This window comes from Sceloporus occidentalis, unplaced genomic scaffold (genome assembly GCF_023333645.1).
Source record: "Sceloporus occidentalis isolate IW3139 unplaced genomic scaffold, rSceOcc1.0.p SCAF_1, whole genome shotgun sequence".
In the NCBI taxonomy this organism is placed as follows: Eukaryota; Metazoa; Chordata; class Lepidosauria; order Squamata; family Phrynosomatidae; genus Sceloporus; species Sceloporus occidentalis.
This window is the reverse complement of record NW_028316981.1, coordinates 89,800,059-89,819,937: the sequence shown is the minus strand read 5'-3', so window position 1 is coordinate 89,819,937 and position 19,879 is coordinate 89,800,059. Positions and strand designations below refer to the sequence as shown.

Genomic DNA, 19,879 nt, shown 5'->3' with positions numbered 1-19,879 from the left:
ACGCACCAAGCAATTATTGGATAAAATGAATGTGTGAGAACATTTCCCTTAAATAACCAGTAATTTTATTTTTACTTTATTTTTTTGCAAAGGATGTTCTGGTGTGCTGTTGGAGTGATAAAGGGTCAATCATTCATTTTCAATGGACAAGAGCGCTTAATTAGTGGGTTATTTTTATTTTGCAAAAGCTTATAATTAAAATCATCATCTTGGCAAGTTTGTTAACAGCGATCATACATTCAAAATATATCATTAGTACATATCTCACAGAGTAGCATTTGGAAGATGAGTATCAAAAAGTCTGCCAGTTCTAAGTCTTTACTTCTAAAAAAACAAAAACTCAGCACTTTACTTGCTAATGTCATTGAAAAAAAAACACTACTGCTTTGAGTGAGACAAAAGAAGCCTGTTGCCTTGATGAATATCTCTATTGCCCCACTGATAACTCCATTATCCATAAGGGAAAGAGGTGGAGGGAATGAAAGAATCCAGCAGCATCTTTGAGTCTAAAAGGTTCATTCCAGCATGAGCTTTTATTGACTAACAGACATACATCTGAAGAGGTGGTTTAATATACACAAAAGTTCATTCTGAAATAAACCAGTTAGTCTCAAAGTGATGCTGGATTCCTTGTTTCCTCCTCCGTTGTTCTCATTTTATTTAAGAATTGCCACTAAAGCAGGTGGTGGGCTAAGCTAATATGGTTAAAGATACACAGCTTCCTAAGGTACAGTGACTTTCAGTGCCATATTTTAAACATCTGAGTAAAGCAAGGGAGGAAATGTATGGCTCTTCAGATGTTGTTGAATTGCAGTTCCCCAAATTCCTCACCTTTGGTTACAGTAGCTGGGAGTTGCAGTTCAATGTCTGGCCACATGACACCCACCCATGCTCCAGAAGATATTCTCTTCCATCAAGGTCAAGCATGGCCTTTCAGAAGTTTTGCACTACAACTCTCAGATTCCTCACCATTGCCTGGATCTGATGGGAGTTGTAGGCCAAAAAAGTAGAGGGCCATACACAAATAGCAAATATGCAAAAATATAAATATGCACAATGTTCCATAGAAATCTGTGACCTATTGTGATGCTTGTAGAATTTCTATGCATTCAGTAGAAGCCTTATGGGGAAAATCTAGGCAAGGGGAATCCATCATAAAGAAATAGTCATTTTAAAGAATATGTTTTGGAAAGCTATACACATCATCTTGCATTTACGGAAAAGCCAGACTCTGACATTTATCCCATTGTCTTTCAAAACCCTGCACTGAGCTTCCCTATTCATGTTGCCTGATTAGCCAGAAAATCACCACGGGCTTTATTTGGTCAAAATAAGCAATTCTCTTTTCTTATACTCAATATTAAGGGAAACATCAACCTTTCCCATTCAGAAATGTTTCTTATTGAAGCCATGTTCATGTTAAGTGTGCCCATTTCTGGGGGAAAAAATAGGGCTGAGCTCTACAGGCTATCTTTATCAACCCACTTATTCACCCTTCCATTAAGAATAATGCTTAATCTTCAGAATTTAATAATGGTTGCTGCTAACCTAATTTAGGAAATCGATACAGAAGGATGGCAGAAACTAGAGCAAGCTGGAGATGATAAGCTGGACTTCTTGACCTGATATAGTTGATGCTGCCTTCTTTGTTTGCATTTTCTAAGGAAAGAAGAGGGGGGAAAAGAAAAATGAATAACTAATATAGGCCAAGATTTCTTATTAATGGAAAATTTAAAGATGAACAACATTTAGGTACTGTATTTAGCCATGTAAGGTTACTGGTGTCCCTTTTTTATATATATATAAAAATACACACACACACACACACGGTGAAAATACCTCACCATCATGAGAGATGATATTATGTGCTCGAGTAAAAGCCTATGGATTAGTCTAGTAAAGTTCACCTGGCAAGTTACTAAAATGTCCTTTTACCTACCTGGTTTTTTTCTCCCTCACAGATAATGGCACTTCTGTAACCAGAAAATGCCAAAACATTAGATGATTGAGATTCAGACTGCAATTTAAGCAAGTTTCATGAAATAAGCACAATTTAGTCAAGACACCATTAACTAGCATTACTACATCTGTGTACGACTGCAGAGGACTAAGGCCTGTTTAAAAAATAATTAATGGTGGAATAACAGACCCTTACGCCATGATTCCAGCCTAATTGGAGGATGTATCCTGTTCACCTTTTATTCACTGTGCCCTAAATCCAATTGTTAGTCTTAATTAGAGCAGATGTACTGAATTAACATAAATCTTGATTTACCAAGTTCCCATTGATTCAGTGGGTTTAGTCTGGACTAAACTGGATTAAGGCCATACACCTGTCCCTCTCTGATACTTAAAATAAGTTTAATATAATTGTTTTGTTGGGACTCAGCAACACAGTACTTGCATTTCACAAGGTATATTATTTGGCTTCATTCATTTTCAATTATTTGGCTTCATTTTAGCTGAACATTTAACCAGTCAATGGGAAAAAGTGCTCTCAACGTACATTCCTAAACCATCACAGACCAAATCCATTTTACCTTCATAGAGAATAAAACTATCAATAGGAATATTAGTTATATATGACTTTGAGGCATACAGCATGATGTCGCAAGCCTCTGAATACCAGTTATTGAAGAAAAAGAGCAGAAGAGATATATTGCTCTTGGGTCTTGCATGTGGCCTTCCCATAGTCCTGTGGTCCTGTGGAGAACAGCAAGGGAACTTTGCAGGCTTTTGGTTAACTCTAGCAGGGTTCTTCTTCAGTTACCTTGTAAGTTTAACTAGGCAAGCTCCAGGCCTGAAGAGGTGACATTCTCAAGATCCAGCATTTTCCCCTTTTCTGCGTAGAGAGAAAGAAGAAAACTCAGTGCTTTTCAGTGTACAAAGAAATTATTACTTCCACATCAACTCTAGGAAGCTCTTAAACAGAGTATGCTGTTTCATGTTCAGCAGCAGGAACTGTTTGTTTTTGCTGGGCTTTAATTTTAAATCTATGCAACAGTCTTCTTTAGTAACACATACATTTATGAATATTTGGGTATCATATTCTTTACAACTAATTGAGGAATCATTATGTGAACCCTGCCAAATCACCACTTACCAAATTGTTAGGTGTTTTTAACCAAAGCTTGTGTACTTATTAGCAGAGTTACTGAGGTAATGGTAAAAGGGAGGGGTGGACAACTGTGAAAGGCTAGGGGATCACATTAGTGTTTTTTTAAAGCCTCTTCAGGGCAGAAATGTGGCAAAAATGACCCTCACATCCCCTAAAGCAGTGGTTCTCAACCTTCCTAATGCCGCAACCCTTTAATACAGTTCCTCATGTTGTGGTGACCACCAACCATAAAATTGCAGTGTCTCAGTTCCTAAGACCATCAGAAATATGTGTTTTCCAGTGGTCTTAGGCAACCCCTGTGAAAGGGTCATTAGACCCCCAAAGGGGTCACGACCCACCGCCGCCCTAAATGGCATCTGAAAGCAAAATGTTTGGCTCCCTGGGGCCCATGCTTTTACGTACCCCAGTATATATTTTGCATATTGTAGATCGTGATGATGATGATACATACAATTAAAAATATTGGTGTTGGGGGGGATTTGTATGCTCTGTAGAGTTATGTTAAGTGATACTTTTAATGATTTGTCATGATATTGTCTTGAGAATAAATTCTGACTGATTATGTACAGAGGATGTTTTTTAAGCCATCTTGTCTTTTATCTTGCTGCTGTTCCAGTTGTTATGTTCTGAACAACTTAGAAAATGGCAGCCTAACAAAATCCAAAATACCAAGAGAGGGGAATTCTTTAATATGTTTCCAGAGATTTTCCTACTTTGTGGATGGGGTGGTGGTGGTGTGTGAATGATGGTGGTTCTAGCTCCATCATCAAACTAATATAATATAACTACAGTGGTACCCCGGGATACGAATGCGCTGCCTTACGAAATTTCCGGGTTACGAAAAAAATCCATTGAAAAAAACAGTTCCGGGTTACGAAGGTTATTCCAGGTTACAAAAAAATTTTTGGTGCTTTTCGGCGCGATTTCGCACGAAATCGCGGCTTTCGCTATTAGCGCCTATGGGCTTTTCGGCTAGCGAAAGTTTCCGGGTTACGAACGCGGCGGCGGAACGAATTAAATTCGTAACCCGGGGTACCACTGTATTGTTTCACATTCTATTGCTTCAGATAGCATCCCCATTATGGAGTCACAGGGGTTACATGTACAGAAAGTGAAGTGAACTTCTCTTCCACTAAGAACAAACCTGCTACAACCAAAACACTCAACTTCTGTCACCGGGATATTTTATGCAGGCTTACACCAAATTGCTCCATTTACATTCTGGGTTCTGGGGTTCTCTATGATTAACTCCTTACCCACTTTCTGAATAAGTCATCAATGTGGCTGTCTCTGTACCATTCTATTCAGAAGGGATGAAATAGCACTGCTACAACTACCTCAGTGATTTCCACCCAAAGGCAGGAAATGTGACCTTATTTGGACTACCATCTCCCAGAATCTTCCAGCCAGCACTGCCAGCAAAAGTAGCTTTCCAAGCTCTACATCCTGCGCTGCCAACATTTTAGGCCTCAATGCAAATAAGGGGAGTAAATAACTCCTAAGAGCCATCACAGTGTAGTGGTTTCAGCTTTGGACTACAACTCTGGAGACCCAGGTTTGAATCCCTGCTCCTCTATGGAAACCCAATGGGTGCCCTTGGGCAAGTCCAACATTCTCAGCATCAGAGGAAGGCAAAGGCACCCCCCCCAAACAAATCTTGCGAATAAAACCCCCATGATAGGATTGGCTTAGGGTCGCCATAAGCCACAAATGACTTGAAGGCACACAACAACAGGAATTAACTCCTGTAAGTGGGTCACTCTAATGTTGCTTCATAGCTACTGCAAAACCATCTTGACACTACAAAGAAGATCTGCAAGCTCCTTAGTGTCTTCCTCCCACACAATGATTGCACAGGACAAACAAGCTCTTTACCAGTGCATTCCAGGGGTCCACGGCCTTTAGTGCCCTCAATCTCTGTACCATTTTTGTAGACACACCAGCAAAACCCAGTGCTATGATGGCACTGTTTAGGCAAATAGTTGCCGTTTTCATCACACTGGGCACAGAATCTTCCCAGATGGATACCTTTAGTACACTCTTCTTGCTGGCACTTGGTTTTCACTTTAAAACAAAACAAAAACCAAGGAAATTCAATATGTACAGTTAATTGCTATCAATGTCTTTTCATGCATCTGTAATTACATATAAAAAGGCTACCTTACCTTACCTTACCTTACCTTACCCTACCCTAGTTGTGTGTAGAAAAAAGGAGTGTACAGAGCAGACACTGGCCCCCCAGACATTGTTGAACTGCAATTCCCATCAGCTCCAGCAAGCATGGCTAGTAGCCACAGATGATTGGAAATATACTTTAATAACATCTGGAGGGTTATAAGAACCCCGATCCTGGGGCAGAGCAGTGATTTCAATCCCTGACTCTTCCGCCCAAATATTTCCACCCCCCAGAATCCCTGCCCTTTAGCCACTGTGAGCTGGTACTTCTGAAAGCTCCAAATCAAAACACCTGTAGAGACAAACATTTCTATTCCTAGTCTATACATTAAGTAGGGCCCAATGGTAAAGCTCAATCTGAGCTGCAGTAATTCATGTGTGAATGCTTCTCCAATTTAAATACTCCTTGCCTATAGATAACTACTGTGTCAAAAAGCAGAGTTTAACTGAGCCTTCCTCCCTTGACAGACTGCTTTTTTGTGTGCAAAGAGTATTTTAGATGAAGTAGGGTACATTCAGACATACAATGGTAACCCACCGACCCCAGACATGAGCAGCTTAAAACTGACTAGTCCAGGAAAAATATTTGTCTTCTGCTGTAAATGTTGTCCCTTGGGATGAAAATGTGTTGTTCCATGTTGCTACACCATGGGAAGGGAAGGAGTAATGGAAAAAATTGTGTGTAAGAATATGCCAGTTTAATTAGGACAGCGATTTTATTGGGATGGCTCCCAGGGAACCCATTTGGCCTAATGAGAGCAAATGCTAATGAGCACTTCTTAATGGAGGTAGTATTAATATAAATTCTGCTAATGGGGATCTGTCTGGCCACTGCTGAGTGGCTAATTGGTATGGAGATTCCAGCTTCAGGCTTTTATTTCAGAAATCGCTGAAATCACAGAAGGAGGGGATCATTCTCTTTGAACATTGTTTGTGCCAAGATTTGACACAGAAAAGTCACTGCCTGTGTTGGTGTGCAAATTCATGATAGTTAACAAATCATTGGAGGATGGGAGCTATTAAAATTCTTCAGATATATTAATTTTTTTTCAAAGTAAGTCTTAATTCAAACTACAAATTCTTCATCCTTCCTCACAGGAACATCCTCTGGCTCAGAGAATTACAATTTTAAATGAATTGTGCTTTGCCAGTAATTTTGCATGTGTTACTCAGGTCTGTGACTTTGCAGGCTATTTTTTTGAAATTCTTTTATGTGATTTAAGAAATGGGAGCAACCAAAGGGTTCTTAATCACAGACAACACATAATCCAGCAAACCTGAACTCCAGACTGGCATAATGGCTTCTTGGCAATCATGTCTCTTTCGGGGAGGGGGGAGGGGGCAAATTGCCAATCCATCACATTTGATAGCCAAAGAAGTACTGCCCTACATCAGGCACAGACTATAGAAGCATTACTTTGTAAAATTACATCTCCTGGCCAGTTGTAGTCCCCCAAAAATGATATTTCCAAGAAATAGCCAAAATGGAATGGAGAAGGATGTGGTTGGGAAGTGTGTGGAAACAGCCCCTGGCATAAGAGAAATGTCCTTCCATTCACACTAAGATTTCTTTAGAGCCAAATCATTGTTTTGAACATGGGATGCTGTTCCCCAAGTGGCAACTATGTGAGGAGTTTTATCTCCTTGTCCTCATAATATGCAGTTTATTTATTCTACACTGAAGCAGAAAACATGCGGCCTTCCATATGTTGCTGAAACCCCAAATCCCATCAGTCTCAGCCATCAGGAATGATGGCAGCTATGGTCCAACAGCATGATATAGTGGTTTGAGTGGGAGACTACAGCTCTAGGGACCAGGGTTCAAATCCCCACTCAGCCATGGAAACCCACTGAGCGACAGTGGGCATGTCATTCTCTCAGCCTCAGAGGAAGGCAAAAGGCATCGGAAGAAATCTTACCAAGAAAACCCCATGAACCCATGGCCTTAGGGTTGCCGTGTCAGAAACAATGAAGGCATGCAACAACAGTAGTCCCAACAACACCTTGAGGGCTACTCTACATCATAATCTTTTCATCCTATGCACTTTCTAGTCTCCCTTCTTGCTGCTGATCAGGAACATGGAAACAAGTCATGATACCACATGACTGGATAAGGTAACAGGACATGAGAATTCCCAATACACCTGCCATTTTTTGTGGCAACCATAAATCCTGTATCATATCTAGTACCATGGGTAAGCTGCAGGCACTTTAGCACTTAACTTCCCCTAAAAGCTGAATTACATTGAAATATTTTGGCCCCATACAGACAGGCCAAAATAAAGCTGCTTTGGGTCACTTTGGAGGTATGCTGTTTAAATTATGCATGTGTCCTAAGAGTCCAGAAGCCACGCCAAAGCCATGATCCAGTCCTATAGACTGGAGCACAGCTTTGGTGCAGCTTCCGGACTCTTAAGACGCATGCATCATTTTAACAGCATACCTCCAAAGTGACCCAAAGCAGCTTTATTTTGGCAGTCTGTATGGGGCCTTTGTCACCTCAATTCACCTCTTCTTCATTTTTAAAACATTGGGGTTTTGCTTCACATCACTTTATTCCTGTACTTCTTCAGAAAGTAACAAAAGCTGCAACAAACTGAACATTGCTTTGTGTACTGGTCTGAATGTAACAGGATCAGCTGGAGGTTCAGAAATTTTTGCATAGTTTTCCTGCAGAATCTTTTTCGACCCTACTGTTTTACCATACCTTTTTCTTCTGGGATCTGATTTTGAGCCATTTGGAAGAGGAGCCACTTGTGCATCCAGGTTTCAAAGGCCTGCAGGAAAATCAGTGGAAAATTTTATTTCTATTTGCTTTGATTCAGAGGTCAGTGAGAACAACAGAGACAAGGTAAGTCTGTGTGTGCTGACATGAACCAAGATCCCCTGTGGTTGAGGAGAGCATCTGAGGTCTGCATGGGGGACTCCATGGTGGCTTTCTATCACCACCAAGACTCACTATTGTGCTGCAATATAATGCACACACACAAACATGCATACATGTGCACACACATTACTGGTAGAGAATAGAAGCAATCAGAGAAGAATCTGGCTATGCTGCCATTACCAGATGCAGGCTTAGCATATTGTCCACCAGAGGTCTCAGCAAATGATGTGTCCTTAGTCTGTGTCTGGTCATAGAGACATAGGCAGATGCTTTTAGAGTGTCTCTCTCCCTCTTTACCAGCAACAGAATGGCTGTTAGGGGGGGCTATCACAGCCAACAGTGAGTCAGGGAGGAGGGCTTTTGATGCTGCAGAGGGAGGAAGAGAATATCAACCTCTGCAATTACCAATATATATATGAAAGGGTAAGGTGGATTAACACTTGCATATATCACTAACAGGATGCCAACAATTTTGGGTCAACTCTGCTCTCTGGAGGATAATCTTACAGTGATATGTGTTCCCCTAGACAGCTGGTGGGGAGAAGGACTCTGTTGGAGTGATAATGCTTTAAATTCCCAATGTAGCCCCAACTGAAGCCTGTAAACCCCCAACTAGTGTTGTAAATAAACCTTAGTTCACAAAGAAACTGTAAAGCTCCCTGAACCTAGCTCTGACAATACTGAATCCTGGTCCCTTAAAATTTCTTGCCACATGAATATATGATAGATGGCATTCAAAAACAAACTAGAAGGTATATCCATAGCTTTGGATATATGGCCGTGTTGAAACAAATACTTTTTCCAAGTTCTTCCTATCAGAGTTGACAATAAAGAGGCAATATTCGAGAGTGAAATGGAGAGTGCTTCTACTATACAAGAGTTCTCCTCTGCACAACAAATCCATTGTGCATACCTCAAGACTGGAGAGAGTCTACATTTTTCAAAATAGCCTGCCAGATTTTGGGAAGGATGGCAGCACTTACCTTCCAGTCCTCGTAATCCATGCGTTTCCTCAGCTGACCAATATTTTCCAAGAAGTTGTTGTTCAGCTCAGGGAATTTTCTCAAAGGGTTTTCCCGCTGTAGAGGAGGAATATATTAACAAAGGGCACATAGGGAAAGTAAGACTGCAGAAAGCCCAGAAAGAGACTGCTATTGGCAGAGCTTAAAATTTTTAATTTTTTGTATTACAGCTCCCAGACTCCTGCAGCCAGCATGGGGAATTCTGGGAGCTGTAATAATAATAAAAAAAATTAAGTTTTACAAGATCTTATTGTTCAAGGAAGATTAAGACAATCCTCAGAGGACAGTATGATTTAACAAAATTGCAGCACATGAAAGGGGCAACTCCACCACAGTGGTTCAATCAAAGGTTAGTGATAGTGAGGGTCACCCAGCCTTCTCCAAGTTGAACCAAAGGTATCGGGCAAAACACAGATAGTGTGGAGTCAGTCTCCCCTCTTTATCACTTCTCCTCTACTTTCAGTGTCCTAACATCAGCCTCCACCTCTCATATGCATTTGCTACAATCTGCATCAAAATACAAGGCTAACGGGAAATCCCTGGGAACAAAAACAAAGCTGCTTGTGTTTTCTAAAGTTTCATAAGTATTTAGGCATGCACTACAAATCCCATCACCTGAGCTTTTAGCATTGAAAATTCCTTAGTATCATAATTCAGTCTGTCACATTCCTATGAAGAATAGCCAATACTGTCTAAACTTCTGATCGACCATATATTCCCAGATTCAAAGTCATGTAGAAAAATTAACATGTGCAGTAGGATGGGAAAGGATTTCCAAAGTATATCCTATAAAGCTGGTGTACTTTTCACAACTAATGGTATGCCATTTAGGTCTTGGTCTGTAGTAAAGATCCAAAAACACTTCATGTACAGCCATGGACAAAGTGTATGCATAGAAGCAACTGTCCTTTTGTTGTTTTGGGAACTGCAGCTTCTCTACTGATTACATTAAAAGGAAGAACCAAAGTGCTGTTCAATAGAACATTGAAGGCTGGCCCACTGAAAGCAATGGACACTGGCAACTACAGGCAGTTGGTTCCCCTACTGTTTTCCATCCCACCACTTTCCCTCTTGAGATCCATGAGATATACAGTATATATATACTGTAGCCAAGATCCTGCATTGACAGATGTAGCAATGATGATGGAAGTCGAAGGCTTTCATGGCCGGCATCCATAGTTTTTTGTGGGTTTATCAGGTTATGTGGCCATGTTCTCGCAGAGTTTCTTCCTGACGTTTCGCCAGCATCTGTGGCAATGATGTAGCTCTGTTGTCATCACAACGTCTGCTAAATCTACCACCCATCCACCCAAAGCCTATCTGTTAAGCCAGGCAGTGTCCCAGCCAGAGTTTTCAAGATGCTGAAGACCAGAGTCCTAGAAAAGCTGCCGCATTTTCCTGGTAACAGGGTGTGTTGAGATGGGCAGCTGGACAGACCTCTTAGGATCCTGACACAACTGCTCGTCTCAATAAACTCTGTGACAAGGAGGGGGATGCAGTCATTTCCCAGTGCCCTGATTTGCAGTGCCTCAAAAACCTTTTTGTTGGGGCATTGCCTGGCTTAAGAGGTAGGTTTGGGTTTGTTCAGTCATTGACCACTGTGAATTCCCAAACTCTTGTAAATATTGAACAGGATTTGAGCATTGTTTAAAACCAAGCATCACTCCTGGTTCTCATTTCTGATAACATTCAAATATGATGTCAAATATGAAAGAAAGAATACATTAGCAATTCATCTGAACTTAAAGGACTGCCTTGATGCATCAGATCAAAGATCTATCTAATGGCTCTGATGCAGGTAATCTAAACTGAATCTGTGTCTTCAAGTGATCAGACAGAGTTACAGTTGTCAAGGGACGGGGGGATGAGATGCTTACCAGTAGGACACGTTTGACCTGGTCTTCAGTGCTGTTGGTCAGCTTGGCTTCATATGCCAAAGACTACATAAAGGATAATAAAAAAAGTTGAAATCTGAAGAATGGCAACTAAAAGGAGCTCTAGATTCCATTATTATAGCTGAGAATACATGGGATGCATCTGATTTAGATGGTACTGTGACTAAATTGTTTAGAACAGTGACTATTTGTTTAGAACAGTGACTAAACAGAGGATGGGGAGCATGTGGTGCTCCATATGTCATTAGACCAATACTTCCATTGTTCCTCATCACTGGATATGGCTGGTGTGATCAATTGCATGCCATTTTGATCATACTTTGGAAAAGTGGATTACAAATAAACATTATTATTATTATTATTACAGTGCAACCTCTGGAAGGCCACACATTCACTATCTGTAGAATGGAAGTTGTTGCTTAATTTTGACTCAATAATGAGCCCTGAAAAATACTACTTACTAGGGTCCTAATCCAAGTACTAACTCCAGATTTTCCAAATTTTCTTAAGACTGCAACTCCCAGCAGCCCTAGTCAGCATAGCCAATGGTGGAGAATACTGGGGGCTGAGGTCCAACAACTCTGGAAGACCACATGATAGCCTGCTTAACAAGCTGCCTCTGATCTTTCCCATACACTAGAGCCAGACTAAAGATTCACTAGCTAGGTACAAGTTGAAAAGTTAGTCATGATTTAAGTTAAATATCACTAGTGGGAACAAAGCACAACTCACAGCGATAAATATAATCTGTTCATTGGAATTTCCACTCATGAGATCCTCTTATGTTCCTAAACCAGCTGTTGACCTTTGGCACTGTACTTTGATCACAGTGTCTAAATAACATTGCCAAGGAAGGCTACTCCAGTGTCAAATCATTCTGGCCACTGCAGTGACCAAACAAGGGCTGAGAATAGGTCTGGCCTAATAGGCTGTCCACTTCATTCATGTCACATTGTCCGAGATAGACAAACTCACCCTGTGCTCTGAAACTGTTGTTTCAGAAATAATTTATCTACAGGGCTTAATCTGAGCAAGAACATGTCCATTTTAAGAGCCTTCACTTTGTTTCTGAAGCTGATGTAAGGTCTTCATAAAGGATAATTATGAAGTTGATTCATAGTAATTGTCATCGGGCTTCACCATGTATTCATGTGTTTTATTGGAGGGAAGATAGTTTAGAAGGATGAGAATGACTGTCTCAACAGAACAGTCTCCCAATCACAGAGATATGTAAGACAGGGAACCCTCAGCTTAAACTGCAGGGCATACAGGAGAGAGGGAGAGAGAGAGAGAGAGAGAGAGATTATTCCATTTTAAGACTGAGTTGCTTCAAACCTATTAGCAAACCAGTTCCTCCCACTGTTTGTTTTTGTACTAAAGGAGGACATGAAAAGATATGGTTAATGCCCTCCTTAATTCATAGACCTCTGAGCTCCAAGGACTGTAGTGAGGATGTTTTATGGATTAACTCTATTGCATTGTATGGTTTTTAAGATGTTGTAACCCACCTTGATTCCTTGAGAAAAGGCAGGCTATAAATAAATCATATTATTATTATTATTATTATTATTATTATTATTAAAAAGCAAGAACACAAAATAGTATTCAATCTTGGATCCTTCCTTTCTGACTGTTTCCTCTTGCTAAGCTTACCTCATCATCCCTCATGACAAGGGGCATCATGTTGACCATTGACATCTTCATCCTGTTAGCTGGCTTGGAGTCTATAGAAAGAGAAATTAGTCTAAAACTTGCAGTGCATTTTTTAAAAATCCCATAAAACAACAGTTTCCTCCAAGGACATGCCCTTAAAACAGATAAGGACAAACTCAAAAAGATATGTGATTTTTTTTAAATTTAAAATTTTTGGCTGCAATGCTTAACACTACGTTTCCCAGCTCTTGCATCTATACATGGTAATAGGGAATACAGTAGCTTCTATGATTTTAACTTTTGTACTCAGTTATATATCTTTACATTTTAGGATCTTTTCTAGTTCAGTTAACAACAACAGAAACAGCTGGCAAGGAGCAGAGTCTGGAAGTTGTAGACCAAATTATTATTTACCAAACTCTGGGCATGTGTATGTGAACAATGGAATTTGAGACATCTGAGTAGGAGACACATACTCTCATCCTCATTACATGCTTGGTCCCCTCACAAATTCCCTTTCAAAACTGTCCTGAAATGCTGATGTCTTTTTTTTTTTTAAGGTCCAAGTGATGGTACAAGTCGTGTAACATCACAAGTGGCAGCCCTGGTGTTGCCATTGTGATACATTAAGCACTAACTATAGTTGTACAGAGTATGGCATTCAGTTAAAAACATCAAATACATATACACTTTGCAAAATAGCACTCTTGCACTGAGACTCCTCCCTCCTGCTTGAGAAGTGGAAGAGGTCTAGGCCCTGCATTTCACAGCCAATTCTGAGATCTGGGAACCCTAAGCAACATGGCTATGGTTACTACTGTCACATACAGTTTAACATACAGTTGTGGTATAAAGGAAGTCAAAAGGAGCGAGCAGCCACTAACTCTGAGAAAGTTTTTGAGTCAGCGATCCTAGCTTCAGTTCCGCAGTGTCCTTGGCCAGTTTAGTAATCCGTTCATTGTGATGATACACAAAGAAGACAGTGAGTGCCTGGCCGGCAATAAGCAGGGCTACCAGGATGGATAAGGTCGTGTAGATGGTTCTACGGCTGCAAGAGCTCCTGCAAGAGAGAAAAGAAGTATGTTGGTGCTCATTGAATGGTCTGGGTAGATGAGAGTGCACTGATGTAGAAGGGAATCAAAATAATGTGCCAGAAACATCATCTCTACAAAAACAGGAGAAAGATCTTGGCAGGGGTGTAGCTATTGGGAGGGGCAAAGCAAAAGCACTGCTCCCTGAAACCAGAATTCTGTGCCACCCAAATGGAAGTTTCCTTCAGTCCCCCAATTTCTAGTATTGCAGAGAAGGAGACAGTCAAATACATTCACACCTAGAACTCTATTATTTGCTGTGTTCATGTTCCCGTGTTCATATAGCCTGCGCCTTTTCCTTGGCTGCCTAAACTCTGTTTCTAAATGTATGACTGAAATTTTAACCTATGGCAATGCTAGAAATGTAGGGAATGAAGGAAATTTTTCAAGGGGGGACAGATTTAGAATGGGAGATAATGCCCTCCGCTGCTGCTGCTTGCAGCAGCCTAATGATTAAGTTTTTAAAAGCTGGCTTTTGTGGACTGCAGCCCATTTGCATTTGATGTTTGGAGTCCATGCATTTGCAGTCTATGAGAGTTTAGGCCAAACAAAACCTCTCCATTTTTCAAGTGTGAGAAGACTCTTCTATAATTTTTGCTTTCTCAAATTAACACAGGTATCCACTCTGGACACTATTATGCCACTAACTCAGGTGTGGCATATCTCCCGCATGTAAGACAAACACAATGTGTCATCCTCATCACTTGGTAAGATGGCACAAAATCTACAATCAGATTTCCTGTGATTTCAATGACTAATTATGGGCACTGAGGAAGAAAGCAAGTGGATCAAGGTGACATGATGGGTGGATGGGTAGCAAAACACACACAACTTTCTTGATTTAGGTATTCTTCTCCTCCAAAAGAGAGAGAGTGTGTGTGTATGGCATACATGGATACCTGTATGCAAATGAACATTATTATTAAATACATCTTAACCAAAAAAAGAAAAAAGTATACACTGTGGTAAAAGTAATTGCTGAACAAGATATAGCTTAGAAAGGAAGAAGTCCACATTTGATTGCCTAGATTCTTTCCCTTGTTCTCTTTTATTTTTACTAATTCATATATACCTCATCTGTACTAAAATGTCTCCTCAGACTTAACATCTTCAATGAAAAGCAGCTTGAGGAAATGGCTGGGGTCTGGCCACCAGCCATGATCTAGTTTTCCTGTGACATCATTTGTTGCTAGGTAGACTGAACTTGAAAGTAGGAGAGAAAAACTGTTCTGTTTTGGCTCTTCCTACTGAGGCAAAACGTATCCGCTGGCTTGTTTTTCTTATAGCAGAAGAACCAACACTTGCACATGTATTTTTGCAATGTACCTTCTTCTAAAAATCCTTTTTCATTTTTGCAAATAACCAACCAGAAGAAGCAATGCAGTGGGTATGGTTGCAATGCAGACAGAAACCATGCCATAGGAAAGTATTTGAATGGTGCCAATTCATACCATTTTCTCAGTGAAAATCACCACACAGCACTTCTATATCTCCCATTAATAAAAACATAACCTAGTAAATAGCATCTATAGAGTGGATCATTTTGGAAAAGCAAATATGGATAGTCTGGGTACCAATTCACTAAATGAAGTTTTTATCACCTATCTTTAACTTTTCCCTCTCAGCTTCTTATCACATGTCCTTCCTTCTAGATTAAGAAAAAGGTAGGAGACCAAAGCTTTACTTTGAGGCTACAGGTAGATAGGTATAACAGATAGTGGAAGCTGAGAGGCAAGGTGCTTCTCTATTATTTTTCCAAGGGTTGTTCCTGGTTATTAGGTGGTCTGTTGCCTAAAAGGATCTTAGTTCATCTATCGTAGGATTTTTATTCAGTTAGATCTGTATAGATCTGCTCATTAAGAGAACATTCCTTTGGAAGCAAATAAGAGGTTGGAACCTACTTGAGCAATCATTTCTCGGATGACAAGTGGAGCAATCCATCCACTCATGGGATAACCCTCACATGCCAAACAACAAGGCAGGAGGCTTAGGTCCAAAACACACTGCGGAAATAATCCAGTTTCAGGCCGCTTTAACTGCCTTGGCTCAGTGCTAGGGTATCCAAGGAATTGTAGTTTATTGTGGCACCAGAGTTCTCTGACAGAGAAGGCTTAATGTCTCACAAAACTACAAATCTCAAAATTCCCTAGCATTGAACCAGGGCAGTTAAGGCAGTCTCAAACTGGATTATTTCTGCAGTCTGTTTTAGACCTAAGTTATTTTTTCTTTTGGTTCTTTTGGAACACCTTCCCTTCCCTACCAGTTTAATTATCTAGCCCTGACCTAAGTAACTGCAACATGTTTGCTGAACCTAAACCTACCAAACAGTTCTTTCTTTCTTTCTTTTTTGGGGGGGCAGCATGGATTGTTCCTCCTCCATTCCAGATTGATAATTCGTAGTAAATTCCAACCTCTCATTCTCAGAATGGCACACATTTGGTTTTGTCATGTCCCCTGAACTGCTGGTCAGATATTGGGGGGATGAAATCCACTTTTAACTTTGTCACAGTTTGCCTCTTTTTATTCTCTGAAAGCAAAACCACACCACTATTCTCTTTCTTCTCTTGCGAAAATTTATTCTTTTTCTCCATTTCTGATGTGATTCTCCTGACTACGTTTAAGGAAGAGAATTTACATCTGGCTGGCAGAGCAGGAGAAATAAAACTAGCAGGGAAGGAGTCACAATGGAACCAACAGAAATCCCAAGAATGTCCTAAATTCAAGAACATACTACATGTGTGTGTGTGTGTGTGTGTGTGTGTACAGAATGTAACTTCTTCAAAACCACATGCACAGTCTGCCTCTTCCACATAAGCCTTAAGATCGGAGCGCTTCTTAAAACTGCCACCATTTTAATTCACTCTTGGCCCTTGCGTTCCAAGAAGTTGTGAAAAGTATTCTGCATGCTCTCAATTACAACTCCTATAGCAGTTGAATCTGACTGTAATCTTGAGCAGGGGCTGCTTTGTGAAGGCATAGCCCTGAAAGACAGCTAAAAATACATCAAACAAATAAGAGGCACATCTTAGAAACAAGTCTAGTGTTTGTCACTCATAGGTGTCCCCCCCCCCAAAGTAATGGTATTAAAGGTAATTAACGTTTTCAAAATCACTACCTGATTTTTCAGGGCACTTTTGGATTATGTCAAAATGAGGTTTTTTCCCCTCCATTCCACTGAACAATGAACTGCTACTATTTGTGCTGAAACAATCAGCCACCACCCTCATCTTAATTCAAGACGAAAACGTGCATGCTGGAGCTATTTGTCTTAAAGTGTTCTGGATCTGATTCATAAGCATATCAGAATGCTTGTTGCTTCAAAAGAACTCTCCAGTAGAATTCAGCCAGCGTTGTTCGGTGGTTTGCACATTGGGCTATGAGTCTGGAGACCAGGGTTTCAATTCGCACTTGGCTGTGAAAACCCACTGGACCCCCTTGGGCAAGTCACACTCTTTCAGCCCCAGAGAAAGGCAAAGGCAAACCACCTCTGAACAAATCTTGCCAAGAAAACCATGTAATAGGTTTGCCTTAGGGTTGCCACAATTTGGAAATGACTTGAAGGCACACAACAGCAACAACAACAACAACAAAATATTTCTTAGACACAAGCCAAGAGGTCTGTAAATAATGTTGAAGTGCAGCTGTGAAGTTTTTGAACAACCTTCCTCCTAGTAACATCAGATGTCATCACTCTTCTACAATCTGATTGGATTTGGCTGTGAGGTTTAGCATCTGTTGCCAGTTGCCAGCACCGCAGCTCTGAAATTCCCCAAAATGGTCACTGTTGCTAAAAAAAATTATTATTCGCCATATAAAGCCAAGAAGGTAAAGAACCTAATAGCATAAGAAAATGAAAAACTGATGCACACTGAGAAATAATGCAGCACAGAGGCTAAAAAGTGTGGGAACTCTGGTTCAAATTGCTCTTCCTCTATGATGCTTCCTTATGTCTTATGTCTTGCTATGTCTTTTCCCCAGCTGGGTTTAGAAAATTCTGTAGAATAACTGCACATTTACACCCTCCAGATCAGATCGAAATTTGCTATTAGAGCATTAAAGGGTTAAGGGGAAAGAAGCACACAGGCATACACTTATTTTCCACTATGCAAAGGGATCTGGTAGCACCTTTGAGACTAACTGGGCAAAAGTTGTATCATAAGCTTTTGGAGACTAGGTCTACTATGAAAGTTCATGCTATGATTTCTTTCGCACAGTTAGTCCCAAAGGTGCTGCAAGATCCCTTTGCAAACCAATATTCCAGACTAACATGGTCCTGTCTCTCAGAAGCCAAATATCCCAAAGGAAGCCTTCTTTTGTGCTGAGAAATTAGGGCCTGTGTCCCAAAGAAGACTGCTTCTAGGCAAGGCTTAATTTAAACCTGGTCCCCTCTGTCTTTGTATGCAGGGTGATCAGATGTCATTATTATTATTATTTTCTTATATCCCAACTTTCTCCCAATGTAAGGCTGCAAGGTGGTGAACAAGTAGAAAACAATACAATTTAAAAACAATACAAAACATTAAAATACATAAATATAATAACCGCAAAGGATAAGGCACCACAAAATGCAGAACATTCAAGAAAAATGGAAGATGCGACAAAATAAAAGCTAACAGCACTCATAAAAATATGAATCAATGCTTAAAATGGAGGACATCTTTGAATTCCTGCTGGACAGAAGGTTGAAATGTAGAACAGATCCTGGAAAAGGAGGACATCTGTGCACACAACCTGCCACACCAGTCAGGTGCAAATAGCAGTCAGAAAAGTTAGCCTTTTGTACTAGAATTTGCTGGCTGGGGATTCTGAGTGCTGTAGTCTCAAAAGATAAATTTAGGCTTTAGGCTGGAAATTGCATAAAAAGCACACCATGAAGCTACAAGATCTCCAGCCTCATGTGCCTTCTTCACATGTGGCACAGAGAAAAATATTCATTGAGCTCTACTCACTCCCCCACCTTAGCCAGGAAGTGAACATGTGAAATAAAGAGAGGAGTAGAAAGCCCAGCAAAAAATATAAATACCTTGCTGGCTGTCCCACCACATCAGCTGGTGGGTTAGGGAGAAGGTTGTTCCGGTCATCCTCCATGGTGCTGGTCTTCTCAGGAGCTGACTTCTGCTGCTGTGGTTGGAAGCTGACTGGAAAGGCTTTTTCAAAGGGGATCTCTGAGTCTATAAAGGTCTAAACTCTTCTTCAGAAGCTTCTTGAACCACAGAAGAGGGAAGTGAAAGTGACCAGACTTCAAGATTTGGAAATACCCTTCAAACCTCCTCCCACGCCTGGACCCTACACAGGTCTCCAAGGGGGCTACATTCTCTCAGGTCTACCTTTCAAGTAATCTCATTGGTCCCTGGAAATGGCATCACTGGTTGGCAGGCAGGATTCTGCATTTTTTCATTCACTGCATAGATGGTGCTGAGAGAGCAGCATATCTGGCCTGCCTTTTTCTGCATAGCAAGGTTTACAGTCAGCCCTCTGTAACCACTGATTTTTTATCAATGGATTTAACTATCCACGGCTTGAAAATATTTTTTAAAAAACATAAATTCCAATAAGCAAAGCTCGATCTTGCCCTTTTATTTAAAGAACACTCTTTTATTATGCCATTGTTTTTAATGGAACTTGAGCATCCACAGATTTTAGTAGTCTTGGAGCCAAAGCCCAGCAGATACTGAGGGCCCACAATATATATATATATTCAGTCAAGCAAAATTATCACTAAATATTTCTTGGGAGATATTTTAGAGATATACTTTTACATTGGAAGGAAGTTGAACTGCTCTGTGTTGAGGCTATACATATTTGTTCCTTAGCTTAGTAAATAATAGTTGTGGAATCCAATCAGCATTAATTCAGCAGAGACAAGATTTTCAGGCAGCACTGTAGAATTCGTACAGCTTTGTGTCATGACATGGGCCTTCCGGTCCAGTCATTTTGCCTTCACCATTGCACAGCACAGTTGCCTTTCCTGTAAGTGCTTCCAAAATTGCTCCAATGATCCTGGGTGGTTTTATTTTTGAACAGCAGCTGGCACCAAT

General features: G+C 40.5%; 1 protein-coding gene across 4 annotated transcripts; it reads right to left on the bottom strand.

Annotated features, from left to right (window-relative positions):
• Positions 1–156: 156 nt before the first annotated feature.
• On the bottom strand, positions 157–19,135 carry CD74 (CD74 molecule). 4 transcript variants are annotated; one of them, XM_089528563.1, is made up of 10 exons: positions 18,865–19,132; positions 13,635–13,810; positions 12,751–12,821; positions 11,080–11,142; positions 9,164–9,259; positions 8,001–8,070; positions 4,994–5,182; positions 2,771–2,842; positions 1,940–1,973; positions 157–1,659 (listed from the first exon to the last, which is right to left on the bottom strand). In XM_089528563.1, exons 1-8 carry the CDS (start codon positions 18,927–18,929, stop codon positions 2,784–2,786), a joined length of 789 nt encoding a protein of 262 aa, XP_089384689.1. In that variant the 5' UTR covers positions 18,930–19,132; the 3' UTR covers positions 157–1,659; positions 1,940–1,973; positions 2,771–2,783. The 4 variants fall into 4 exon arrangements, with proteins under 4 accessions (XP_089384689.1, XP_089384704.1, XP_089384697.1 ...); XM_089528578.1 differs by lacking the exon at positions 4,994–5,182 and having other exon boundaries at positions 18,865–19,135; XM_089528571.1 differs by lacking the exon at positions 1,940–1,973.
• Positions 19,136–19,879: the final 744 nt, after the last annotated feature.